General features: G+C 42.3%; 1 protein-coding gene across 1 annotated transcript in view; it reads right to left on the minus strand.

Moving 5' to 3' along the window:
• Positions 1 to 14,032, minus strand: part of arhgap32b (Rho GTPase activating protein 32b) — a 78,712-nt gene that overhangs the window by 61,166 nt on the left and 3,514 nt on the right. Inside the window, exon 2 of the mRNA XM_056594837.1 lies at positions 4,089 to 4,209. Coding sequence (XP_056450812.1) covers positions 4,089 to 4,183 — 95 coding nt within the window. The 5' untranslated portion in view covers positions 4,184 to 4,209. The remainder of the gene's footprint in view (positions 1 to 4,088; positions 4,210 to 14,032) is intronic.

The raw sequence follows: 14,032 nt of genomic DNA on the forward strand, positions 1-14,032 counted from the left end.
AATGTCATTACTCTTTGACAAAACATTGTTTTCTTTAATTTAAAGTTTGCTTGAACTATTTACAATTGCAGTCATTAAGCAAACGCCTCATTCCAAAGAGACGGATACAGCAGGTGTACAGGTTTAGGACTCTTTCTCAGGGATGACTAGAGGGGGATCACTATTGGTGACGGCGTCTTAAGGCATACCCTTTGGTCTGGAGTCAAACCCCCTAACCTATAACCATTTAATTCACATGACAGCTATTTGGTTTCACTACGCAGTGTGCCAACGTATTTAGGAGTGCATACATATTCAACTAGGAGTGTTTTATTTGGGAGCAGGTGGTTTGAGATCTGAACTGCATTTCAGGATGGCAGTGTAGACAGGTTGGTTCACCTCTCTTCAAATGACTCCTCTTGGTTGGGTCTTTACATGCGGTGTCCAAGAGGCAGTGAAAAACACTCTGGAAACAAAGAGGCTTCATCCTTCATGGCTGGTGATTGCACCAGCAGCTATGCCTACTTGAGAAGTCCGGCCCACCAATGATTAACGGTTTTACTGAGTGCGGTGAATAAGAAAGGACATTTTATTTAACTTGGGTTGTAGGGTAAGAAAAAGAAACAGAATGATAAAGGGGACCTCGTAGAAGTGGAGGTGCAGTAGTGAGTTAACTTGAGCAGGGAGTTGTAGAGTTCAAAAAAGTTAATAGTGAAATGAACAAAACAAGGTTGGAATAATTTCCACTGAATCCACTATAGAACTAATGACTCCAGCATACGTGAAGTCAAGAAAGCTCCAACAAAATTTAGCTAATTAAAAGCAACACTTGAGCAACAATTTAAAACCTGAGATTTTAGCACCAATGTATCAAAAGGAATACATAATAAACATCAGAGTATTTGGTAATCACAACAAAAATAATTATTGATGAGGACTGTGGCCAATAGATTGTCCCATGTACAATCCTTACTGGAGTTCACGTTCATGGTGCAGCCAAGTAGGCCGGCAGATGCTTTGATTTAATGATGATCTCTCATAACCCCATCAAGTCAAGCATGAGGTTCCCCAGGGTCGAGCTCCATCATGCTTTCATCCACTCCACCCAGTATATCCAGTATAGAGAGGACATTGACTTTTAAGTGGAATAGATGACGGTATAGTGCACAGGAATAAAATGCGCTCAGTACAATGTTGCGTCTCTTTTTTTTGATTGCTGGAGTGCTAATAACGAAATTAGTCATTCCAATAAGACCAACATAAATACACTCTCTTCGGTTTCGAAACCCCAGCCTGTACATAAGTAAGCACCAGGGACTGACAGACTTGTTGGACCATGTTACAGTTCAGCTACTTCCAGACACTAGATCAACACGTCAGCGGCCTCAGCCAGAGCTGCAGACAGACCCTCTACTGCCAGATGTGGGGTCCGATTGTCGGTGCTCAGTACAAGGGGTCCAGATTCCAGACAAATACGGATTAATACTTCTAGGTCTCCTTGTGTCCCCATTCTGTCAGCCATCCCCGACCGCGTCGCGTCGACCCCCCCCCCCCCCCCCCCCCTCCTCGAGTCATCTGGGCTCAACCATCCTGGTACTGGCCAACGCCAGTACCAGGGGGCATCACCCAGCGCTTTAATAAAACACGCCGGCCACGCCACCGCAAATCATCTAATGAAATGGACCAGGGAAGGGGCTGAGCGTGGCTGCGTTTCAGAGGGTCAGTTCCATCTCTCTCTCCCTCTTTTTCCATGATGTTGCAGCATTCCTCCTTTTTAGACATCACTCTCTCTCTCTTGCCCTCTGTCTCTCTGTCTCTCATTTTAATGTCGGGCAAGTGTCTAATGTATGCTAAGCTGCTGCTACCATGGTAACCCTGGAGCAGGATTTAGACCTAGTTCGAAATGAAAGATGAGAGATGGGCTGTTGGTTGGGGATAGAGGGGGCAACCTCCACTGTAATCCAGCTAAACAGATTAATTAATTAAAAAGGGGTTAGACAGATGTGTGTGTGAACAGATGGACAGATGCCAGCGAGCATCAGGGCCAGAGCTGGGCACCGCCACACATCAACCTAATTCAGCCACTGTGGGAAAGACCCCTGGCAATGTGGCGAAGGGGGGGGGGGGGGCCTTCAGTGAACATGGGAGGACAGCCATTGGCTAGCTGGTGGTCCGACGTCAAAGGGGGAGGGCTGCATGAACCAATGGAAACTAAAATCAGCCCATTGAGGAGAGGTACATTTCTCTCTTTTGGCAAGAATCTGCTGCTAACAGAATGTGAACAGATGCATAATTTATACAAATCTATATCTACAATCTAGAAATTGAATGCAATGCAACTTATTCCACAGCTGTAGAAGGATTTCCCCTCCGGCTGCTCCTGCAGGGATGGCATTTCAAATACCAATAAATATCTAACCATGATTCTAACCCTTCCACTCCCATTCATCATATAAGGCTTGCAATGGACCGACCCAATGCTGGCTAGCGGGATTAGCCACTTTTTACCATCGAATCAAATCCTGAGCGATCACATTCCTGCTGCACTTTGGCCTGAGCTAATATCAAGTTGGACTCAAAACTATGTCATATCGCTCTATAAGCCACTACCCAACGTGTTCTAGAGAAGCATTTCTCAAAACAGGATCCCAGGACACTAACAGTTCCCATACTGTTTCTCACTGGTCAATGCTGTGGATATTGATTATCATGAGGTAGAGTCATTCACTGTCATGTTACGAAAGGATAAAGTAGGTTTCTTTAATACATCTTCTTTTTGTGTAATTTAGTCACTGTTATCATGAAACAGGCAGAATGAAAGAGGGATAGAACGGAAGGGAGGACGAGCAAGGGTTTGTTTTAATTGTGAACACAAAGGCGGAAGTGTGTGTTCAAACATCCCTGTGATCCTCTTTGGGTTGCAGCCTCTGTGTTCGTCGGGAGACAAACTCACATTTATTTTTGCAATAGTGTGTGTGTGTGTGTGTGTGTGTGTGTGTGTGTGTGTGTGTGTGTGTGTGTGTGTGTGTGTGTGTGTGTGTGTGGACTCAGCTGTAGCGATGACGTAATTAGGAGAAAGCCGACACGCCGAATCGCTGCTGTGAGCATACTGAATGCTTTTGTCATTGAAGGGGGGGGAGATGTACGAGGGAAGCTTTCCGGGAGAGTCCGCTGCATTATGGGATGGCTAATGACCGGGTAGTGGGAGGTTGGCTTACTAGTAACCACCACAGGTTGGGTCTGCAGTGCGTGCAGTTTGTGCGTGTGTGTGTGCGTGTGTTACTTTCGGGCATGTCAGCTTAACAACCCTCCCTTCCCTCCCATCCTCTGCGCATTCTGTGGTGTAATTTCTCCTTGAGGTATAAGGGAAGCAGGGGCCAAGTCTTGCACTACTCTGTGCTCACAGTTTCCCAGCTGTAAGGCTGCCGCTGCAGGTATTCGTACATCCGCATGCATGCACACATGCGTGCACACACAGGCACAGAACATACAGGAGGAATGAATGAATCTTACAAAACACACAGGCAAACGCCTGAAACAACCCATAGCTACACTGAGTCACTGACATAAACACACACACGCACACACACACAGAATGCGCCTTTTCAACCGAACAGCAAAGTATGGAAACTCGCGTACTCTCTCTCACACACACACACACACACACACACACACACACACACACACACACACACACACACACACACACACACACACACACACACACACACACACACACACACACACACACACACACACACACACACACACGACAACATGAACGCACCGAAACCAAACACTAAGGTGTGGTCTACCCCCTCTACTTCTCTCCTAACATCCACAAATCTTCTGCACTCATAAGGTCCTCTAAAGTGGAGCGGTAACGTGCTTGAGTACATGCATGTGTGTTTGTGTGTGTGTGTGTGTGTGTGTGTGTGTGTGTGTATGACACAGAGAGAGGAAGCGACAGAGAGACATAGGCAGAGAGAGAGAGAGAGAGAGAGAGAGAGAGGAAGCGACAGAGAGACATAGAGAGAGAGAGACATAGAGAGAGAGAGAGAGAGCTAGGGCAGGGTGGGGAGAGATTGGGGTAGAGGGGGTGGGCTCACCTGTCCAGGACGTCATGGCTGGACGCAGTCAGAGCTCCGGGCAGTGTTAGCGCTGAGATCCCCACTGCTGCGGCAGCCCCGCAGCCTGCCTCCATGATACTGACTCACTGCAATCAGCTGCCTTTTCCAGAGAGAGAGAATGGGAGAGAGACAGCGAGAGAGAGAGAGGGAGTGAGTGAGCGAGCAAGAGGGAGGGACGCGAAGGGTGTCAAGAGGTAGGGAGATAGAGCAAGCACGAGAGGAGAGCCAAGTGGGAAGACGAGATAAGAGAGAGAGAGAGAGAGAGAGAGAGAGAGAGAGAGAGAGAGAGAGAGAGAGAGAGAGAGAGAGAGAGAGAGAGAGAGAGAGAGAGAGAGAGAGAGAGAGAGAGAGAGAGAGAGAGAGAGAGAGAGAGAGAGAGAGAGAGAGAGAGAGATGATCGGATGACAGCCGCAAAATGCAGGAGAGTGAGAGAATCGTAGAGAGTAAAAGAAGAGAGTGGAAGAGAGAAAGAAGGGGGGCTGTGAATAATACGTGAAAAGGCAAGGAGAGATAAAGGGGAGATGAGAGAAAAGAAATTGGAAAAAAGGGGAGAGAGAGAGCAGAGAAACAAACAGGAGAAAAATCATTAGCTCTGGATCTATGGACTGTGGATCTAACACAGTGCTAGGATGGATCCGTCTAACACAAGGGCTTTTGCTTCAGTCAAACACACGAGTATCCTAGCTCAAAAAACACACCGGTATGAATCATTGCTGCTTGGCTGCAACGTGTTGCAGAGACATGGGCACACGTTATGGACATCAGTCTGCCAGCCTACCGTTTCATAAGGACCATGACCATTTTTTTTGTGAATGGACAATATTTGGCCATTCAGAGACATTGAAAAATTCATTCAATCGTTTTAGTTTTTGGTGTTGTGATACGAGAGAGAAGAGATACGAAAGAGAATACTTTTTTTTTTTCAAAATAAGCTCATGAAAGGGTATTTAAAAATCGGAAGGCAATTCTGTTACCCAATACCTTGTGTCAATAATTAAAGAACAAGACTGAAAGATAGAGTTGTGGTATGGCATCCATCAAATATGTCACGGCATATTAATCCTAACTATTGCCATGTCAATGTTTACCATATGTTCATTACAACTCAAGATATGAATCAACGGAAGTTGAACCACACAACATTTTAGTTTTCTTAATGATTATCATTGATTCTGTTTTTTAAGACACGAAAATTACAAAACATTAAGAAATAATTAATTAAAAGATTATGCCACGGACACATTACGAGTTACCATGTGCCTTCCTTCATCGGATAGCCAATCAGGGCTTGGAATGGGGGGGGGGGGGTAGGAAGGAGAGACCGAGAGTCTGACAAAATGCATGAGTAGCTCAATATCACCTGTCACTATGGGATAGGGTAAATCTAAACAGGGCACTCATCGGTACAAACAGGACGCAGGCAACCCGGCGTCGGCAAAGACAGGAAAAAAACTGATGTGATGGATACCTTTTCTTTTTTTTTTTTACAAGCAGTCACGCGTTCAATCTCAATAGACGCAGGCAGATGAGACAGCATAGAAAAGATGGGGGGCGAGAGAGAGAGAGGGCGCAGAAAGGCGTGGGAGGTGAGAATTCTCTGTGGCCACGGCATAAGCAGCTGCTTCTGAATCATGGGGAGACCGCTCACTGTGCGCGCCTTGCCTCTGGTGCTCAGGCTTGATGAACTATTTAATGAATATAGATAGAGAAGCTGGTGTGTCTCTGTCTCTCTCTCTCTCTCTCCCTCTCTCTCTCTCGCAGTGCATGATGCTATCAGAATGACGCTATAATCTCACCACAAAGCGCAGTGCTCACGCATGGCTTTGCAAAACGAGCCATTGACCATGCATCATTTTAAAAGCACAGTTTCAGTTAGCTTCTTTTTTTTGTGTCATATTCACCTCCATCTCCATATACATTTTTGGAATGTTAATTTTTCCCCATAAATAATCTTCATCCAACAGTTAGGCTCTCTACAGAGCCAACAAAGTGCTTGAGGATGCCAGAAACAGATTCAAGAGCGAACATGATTTAGTATGAGGGTGCACCACCATGTTCATTTCATTCCTCTCAAACTAACTGGCTTTGCACTGCACACCAGGTTTCAGGCAGCAAAAAACAGTTACGTTTAGCTGGGGCAAAATGTGGACAGATAAACACATCTGCTGAGTCATGTTGCAAGCATGCGCTGGGGAATAAAATGCTTATTCTCTCTGAGTAAATCAACACGGAAGGTACATGTTTTATGCTTGCCAACTACAATAACATGTCTTCAACCAAGCCAGGGAACATGTCTGCCATCCTTATGGGAGACATCCCACTGACCCCAGCTCAGTGTGCAATGACATAGGCCACTTTGAAAGGCTGGCAAGATAAATTCCTGTGGAAGCCAAAAGACAAGGTTACAAGTCGGTGCCAGAACCACACATATTGGAAGGACATTTGTAATCATGTCATTGTTGGGCCGATCTGCCTTCCACCAGCAATAAATCCCTACAACCAATTAATAACCGAGTCGGAATGTCGATTTTTGAAGCAAATTTCAGTGAATACACTTTATGTCCTTGGCGAACTAGGGTCGAGTTGGAAATTGTTATTGGTTGTGTGTGCAGATATATTTAAAATGTTATTAATAGTCTAGTTAATAGGCCAACGACAGAAAGTTAATCAAATCCGAGTCCAAATAGAAAGCATATGTTGCTTATTGCTTCAGAAATTGTAGCCTTGTAGCAAAACAAAATGTATTTTGTTTTTCTTGTCAGGTAAAGCGAGCAGATGTAACATCACTCAGACAACTGTAACTTGAAATTGGCAATTCCTATTATTTATGAAATTATTTATGACATTATAGACTATAGTTGATTACATTTTATAGACTAAAGGATTCATCTGAACAAATGTCATTAGATTAATCGAGTTTGTAATGTGCCAATCGTGCAAGAGAGGGAGGCGGGGTGGACCCCGATGCAGCAGAAGAACCTATAAAATGCACGACCTTGGCAGGGGACAGTGGGGCTCGACGCTGATGAGAAGTTATAAACTGGACCTCCTACAAGTACAAACACCGCAAAGCTTGGAGTTTCGTAGACAGGGTGTCTTGCATAAAGGAAGGAAGAAAAAAGGAAGGTGTCCTTGTCAATATCAAATACAATTTTGTTACTGGGGCGAATCAGAAGATACGTTTATAGTTTAACCTTTCGAAAGTGGTGTTTGGCATGGCAATTCTGAAATTAAATGGATCCTCATCCTAAACTAGTCATAAATGAAAATGGCATACTTTGTGGTGGCATGACCCGTGTTAAAACCTGCACCAAGTCAACTGAAGCTAAGTTAAATCCTGAATGAAGTCGTTGCTGCCAAGACAACCGGCATGTGATTTTGAGAGGTTTTACTGTGTAATACAGCTTTATTGTTCTCAATTTCTTTTTTCTATATCAATTCCATTCTTATCACCCTCCAATGGTTACATCTCACATCAAATGGCTCCTTCAGGGGACATTTTCAGCAAGTTTGATGATTCATCACTCAATATGAAACTAGTACACTTCTCAATTATTTGTTACGGTGGCCATGGCCCAGATAGATAAGAAGGATGTTGAAGAAGCAGCCTCACAAAAGAGCCCAAGGACTAAGGCGAAAGTGATTTGGATTCAGACATGTGACGTAAACAAAACAGATGGTGTCCGACAGTGAAAGGTTTATCTGACCTTTGTTAAATCCTTCCATTTTTTCTTTTTTATAAAGCAGTGTGCATGCTTTGCATTTCTTTTCAACCGTATTGTTTTAGGAGACAGAATATATCTCTATATTCTCTAACAAAATAACAATATTTCTTAGTTTTGCACGAATAAAAGGCTACTACAACTGCACATCAGCATTAGACACGTAGAATAGACTTTTGGATAAGCATTTAAGAGATGCTTGTCCTTAACATTCATTCGGTCCTCGTCCTGCCTCCCCTGGATTAATTAAACCACTGCCATGAGGTGAAGCTGAGAATTTGAGACATTTGGGTTTAGCATAATCCAAAAACCCAGCCCAGTTATGCTGCAATGCATATTGCCATGCAGCCCACATTGACGGAGAAGCATTCTCATAGTCAGGTGCCCTGAAGAGAGGCTGATTGAATGGGAGCTTGATGGAGCCTAATCGCGAAAGCAAACTGTCCTGAAAATCATTATGAATGCAAGCCATTCCGAAGGCTTCCGAATGAGACCTATGATGGACCCTAATCTTCCCACCCCATGTATTCTATAAAAAAAATATGAATACGTTCTACAACTCAGGCATCACCAGGCAGCCATTATCCGGAAGAATCTGAAAACAATGGTGCCAAAAAAACGCATTGTGCTGCTGTGTAATTGGAGCTCACAGTCGATTATGTCGGCTCCGTTGTCAGCCACGGTTCAGGCTGTTAACGCATGCCCATCAGGGCCCATTTGTGACGTCAAATCACTTTAAGGGCCTGGATCGAGTCACCAGAGAGAAGACCTCAGTGCAGGGAAAGCCAGGTGGCCACTGGAAATAAGGTTTGTTACAGCCTGCAGATGTTCAGATGAATAAGAAACAGGATTCACATTCACAACAATGATTCTTTGCAAAAAGAGGGTGCATTTTTTTGGAAGCAGCACTCTTTTACATCCAGGGGTGGCATTTAACAGAGCAATAAATTCAGAGCCAGCAGTCCTACTATGTTATGGCAGAACTTCTTCAAAAACTGAAGGGGCAGAGTAACGCCTTGTTTCCTATTTTGCAGCATTGGATTTTTTTATGGAAGAGAGACTGCTTACCGCAAGCAGGCGAAGCTTTCAGCAGGTGGTTTTAATAACAGGGTTAATTTGAAACCTTTACAGACACGTTTTCTATTGGCACTGGCTGAGTTTGTTTGCTCTTAATTGCGGCCAATTACGCTCCAACATATTACTGCTGCCAGCAAGATCATTGGTCAAAGCAAATATGATGAAGCGAAAGTAAGAGAAACATTAGATAAGTAATCTAAAGTCTGATATGAGCTATGAATTAGCAGAGCAATATTTTGTAGGGAATGATTACTGTCAGGAAATGTGAAATCAGCTTTTCTTTTTAGGCGCTAAGCCTGTCTAACCTCTAAGCTGTAGGGCTGTCAATTGGTTGGTTGATTGAAGTCACGATGCATACGCCTATCAGGTGTTCGTTTGACAGTTGATTTAATCTGGGATTGGGGGACAAAAAAGCAACAGTGATGAAGGCAGTGCTTTTCCATTAAGTTTTTTTTTTAACCTGAAGTACAAGGTGAGCGGCTGCACAAAAATGCCAAAACATTCTGGAAAAAGACCCCGTGTGCGGTTATCTTGGTCTGGTTGTACACATGCGGCCGCATACGCTGAAATAAAGAGGCTATTTGGACATGGGCCCCAAGTAAAGAAAGGAAAGTTTGGTCTATCCCTGACTTTGACATATTGGATCGTTGTCTCTGCATATTCCATATATAAATACAAAAATAAACTGTCAATACATCCCTGTTCACTTATTTTTTATAATGAAATCATATATATGCATGACCTCCTTGTGATTTCCCTCCTCTTTCCAACAGAATGCACAGACTGATCACTGAATGCAGGATGTTATGCGTATTTAATTCTTTATTGTTTCTCGTCAGATGGTTGGCTGCCGTCTGCCTAAGCAGCTTGATGCTCCACACTGTCCCTGTTTCGTTAGCTACTGCATATTCATCTGGATCTCCAAAAAGGGAATAAATAGGCCACAACAAAAAAGGCTGCTGCACATCTAGCATGCAATGTGACAATAGCTTGTGCTGGCTCAATCAAAGGCAGTTGCTTTTCATGTGCTCTACACAGAAGTAGACAAACAGTGGCATGAGCAAGGAAAACGTATAGCGAGGCGGACAGCTGAGGGGGGATTCAAATTCTTTCGTATTTTATTCTTTCTTTTTAGACATTGACTACACTTATTAGCACTGAACTTCACATTAAGAGCTTGACCACTTTGTTGAGCATCCCTGATTAATTTCCCAACCAATGAAATAACCAGAGAGTACTGCAAGATAACAGACCAGGAAAGTATCGACCATGTAATACTGTCTTTGGGCTTGTAGATTTAATACAGGTGCTGCTGTAGTAAATATACATCATGCACGCGTGTCATTCGATGCCTACTTTACAGTGTCCCTTCCAGAGTCCCGACAGACCAGATGTCCGAGAGATGACCTTGCTAAATGAATTCACCTTTGTTAACAGAATACAAAGCCTGTGAGTCTGTGGATCAGGGTGTGGTCGGGGCAGGGTGACAGAGAGAGGATGTGTACTTTGAGGATAACTTTAACAGCTATTGTGGGCACAGTGTGAAAACCTGGGTATCATATGGGGTCCTACATTGTCATCAGGCACCTCTGCTGTCCACAACATTGAGAAGAGAACTCATTAGTAGTCTAAAAGGGGCTTGAATTTATGCACAGAAATGGCAAGACACTGGAATTTAAATAGAATAATACCCCTTAGAACACAGTGCCTTCCACCACATGTAGAAACAAATACAATTCCCTTTTAGTGTTGGTTTTATGAACTCCTTTTTGTGCTGTTGAGAAAAACAGCCAACATGAATCAATGTAAAAGTCATCAATTTTGAATAGCAATTATTACTGTATGTACTACTCAAATAAATGCATTTAAGGGGAATTTGTTTTGTTGAAAGCAAACCTGTAACATTCATTGTTCAGGAAGCTAAAAACGCTGAATCCTAGCATCTGTCAGGCAAACGCAAAAGTAGTACTTTGTGTTTTTCTCCATTACCGCTGATCAGAACATGCACTGCATTCCGAAACCATCTACAATCTCCCCTATGGAACTAGATCTCGTTGTTGACTCACAACACTGATACCAGACTATTCTTGCAAGAACCCGTCAACCAGTCACCATACTGAGATGGAAAACAATTTAGGTGAATAATAATACTTCTCCTTCACCAATTTCCCAAACTAGTTTTCAACTCAACAAAAATAAACAAATCGATTCCAAATCACCATTGATGGTAACACAATGTATATTCACGTTTTGAAACACCTGATCTATACAATACAAGTCCGATATCAGAGATGGATTTAGCAGTACAGGCAGCCACATGTATTATTTTGAATACCTAGAATATGCTGTAGATTTGGAATAACGATAACGAAAAACCACATTGGTGAAAATGCGCCCCCATCATTAATTGGATTGATTTAAGGACAATTCAAATTAGTTCTTCAATGTTTACAAACACACGTTCTTTGGTCAAATGAAGGGTTTCAAAACAAGTTGAAGCTCACTGAAATAGATAGCCTAACCCTAGAAAAATGTGTGAAATGTGTTCGGCCATCAAAACAATGTCAGTATTGATATATGGAAATCGAGGCCTGACACACAAATTTAATAAGAAAAGCATGACGCAAAAAGAAGGAGGATGGAAGAACTTGATAATGTCCAACTTTCCTCGATTTATTGAACGAATACAATAGATGTTAAAAAAACTCCTGTCTCTCAGATGAGGAAAAACTAGTTAATGACTCTCAATGCAGTGCAAAGATTGGTGAATTCCAAGAGACATAACATTTCTGTAGGTAAGAATGTGCAAGCCAAATCTAAAATAATTTTAGAGATCTTGACTCTTTTTGGGCAAGAAAAGCAGTAGTTTGTCGAGTTTCACACCATCATCATTTGAAATTATTACAAGGATGAGTGGAGAGAAGAACGAGAAAGCCAAAAGGAGTGGTGCTTTAGCAAAGAACAGAGCCCCTTCAGAGGGGGGAGTGTATGAAAGGGAAAGAGTACAACAGTACTACAAAGGACACTAACCAAAAACACTCAATTGCACCGATATCCTTGTGCCCACATGGCCAAATATTATTTAAAGGAAATAGTGTTTTAAAATAGTGTAAGTGTATGTCAACACAATCAACAAACCATATCAACAGTTCGTATTTACTTCCGTAGCATTGATTGATCAAAATAATAAAATATATAGCCCTTAGGGCCCACTAAGGCGACCCCCATTGACCTAATTACTGGCTTCCAAATCCACAGCTGATGGAAGGCACCCGACTAGGCATCAGCTGAAGCCCAACTGTCACAAGGAGCTATAACAAGTGATAGTGCGATGCGGCAGAGGGCTATGCTTTATGAATGTCTAAGCTTTGTAATGCTCAATCAAAAACATAACCTCACCCAAGAAAAAAAATGTCACTCATTTTTAATTAGTTTCTGTAAGCAGAATTACAGAAACAAACATCAGGGGTTGCAAATAACATTTATACTATAAATATTGTATTTTTTAGAGGATTTGTTTTGTGCATTATATTTCTTTTGCGGGCTCAGAAGCATTCCAACCCCAATACAGTTGCAGAATAATAACTACTTAATTTACACAGCCACGAGTTGAGGATTGATTTTATTTCATTCATGGTTACAATATTGCCACTCACATATGAATGTTTTTTATATTCTCACATAAAAGCAAACTTAAAAGATAAAAAAGGTAAACTGACAGGACAAACAAAAAAGCCAAGAGCTCAGAGGGGTCATAAACGGAAGCAAATCACTGCCAATGTGTTTACATTTTTTAAAGCAAAAACATTTTGAAAAAGTAAAAAAAAAATTGTAATGACAATACATGTCATAAATACGATTACAAATATATTTATTTCAGTGTTCAACAATTCAGATACAAAGTTGAAGTTGCAGCTATTTCAAACAAGATATTCATAACTTATTAAACTTCAGGGCATTGAAGGACAGTCCTTAAACCATAGAGCCTGAAATCAATCGATCAGACTGTGTACGAGAATGGAGAATGACTCGTTAGTTATCCGATTCAAATATTCATAAATGAATATTCAAACTCAGTGAGTGCAAGTCGTCTCAATTAATGACCATACTTTCCATTAATTGCTGTATAAGTATGATATGCATAAATTCAGATTACCTGAATCTGTTTTTAGTTGTTATGATTTCAAAAGGTCTTCACATTTCCACGTAGAAAATTCGAAGGCTTCTAAATTTACAAACCCTATGGCAGAGATTTGCTTTCATATGCATTCTTTCACTCTCAGTCGTCTAATGATTTGCTTTGTAACTCCATTAAATTAGATCACCGCTTTCTGTAACACCACTCTAATGTAGGCATTATCTTTTTCTAGAAATAACCAGCATTACATATTATTCTGCTTTTATACAGCCCCCTGCATAATAATATAAATGACTTGGAAAAATACGACACAGGAAAAATATAGTGAAGAACTGTGTGCCTCAGCAAGCCTCCAATGGGGAAAGTAAGCTTTGCCTGTGTTGTCATAACATATTGGACAGGGACAGATTCCCTGCCACGGCAGACAGGAGTATCGCCTTCCCAGTCCCCCCAAAGTGAATCTTTTGAGTTGTTGCACAAACTTGCTGCCAAGATGGCCTTGAATGGGAATTCCATCCCGTCAGGACCACCTCATTATCCTCCGCCCTGCTATTGTGGGAATATCCTGGCAGCTTTCTAACCAAAGCCGCCATTCTCAATGCCAGAATTGTAAACGGGGGGATCGGAATCTCTGCTGGGATTTCTGTGGCAATCACTGAGGCCTGTGACTGTGCAGTCATCTTGAATGAGGATGTACTGAGAAACACGACAAGTGAAGAAGAGTCCTCTTCTCTGGTTCGTGGTGCTGCATGTGTTTCAGGACACGGGATCGTCGATGCTATATGCAATATGTATAATTAATGACCATGCAGAAGAAACACACAATGGCTGTTTGGTTCAACACAATACATTCATTTCTGAGGCCGGGTTCAGAGGTCATGTCTGCCTTTGTGTGAAGTCGCTGAGGATAGAAAGAAAATAGAAAAACCTCTGAAACAACAAGACCTTTGAAAGCCCGAGAGATTTCAGCGACACAAATGAGTAAA

Source organism: Gadus chalcogrammus, chromosome 7, assembly GCF_026213295.1.
Source record: "Gadus chalcogrammus isolate NIFS_2021 chromosome 7, NIFS_Gcha_1.0, whole genome shotgun sequence".
Taxonomy (NCBI): Eukaryota; Metazoa; Chordata; class Actinopteri; order Gadiformes; family Gadidae; genus Gadus; species Gadus chalcogrammus.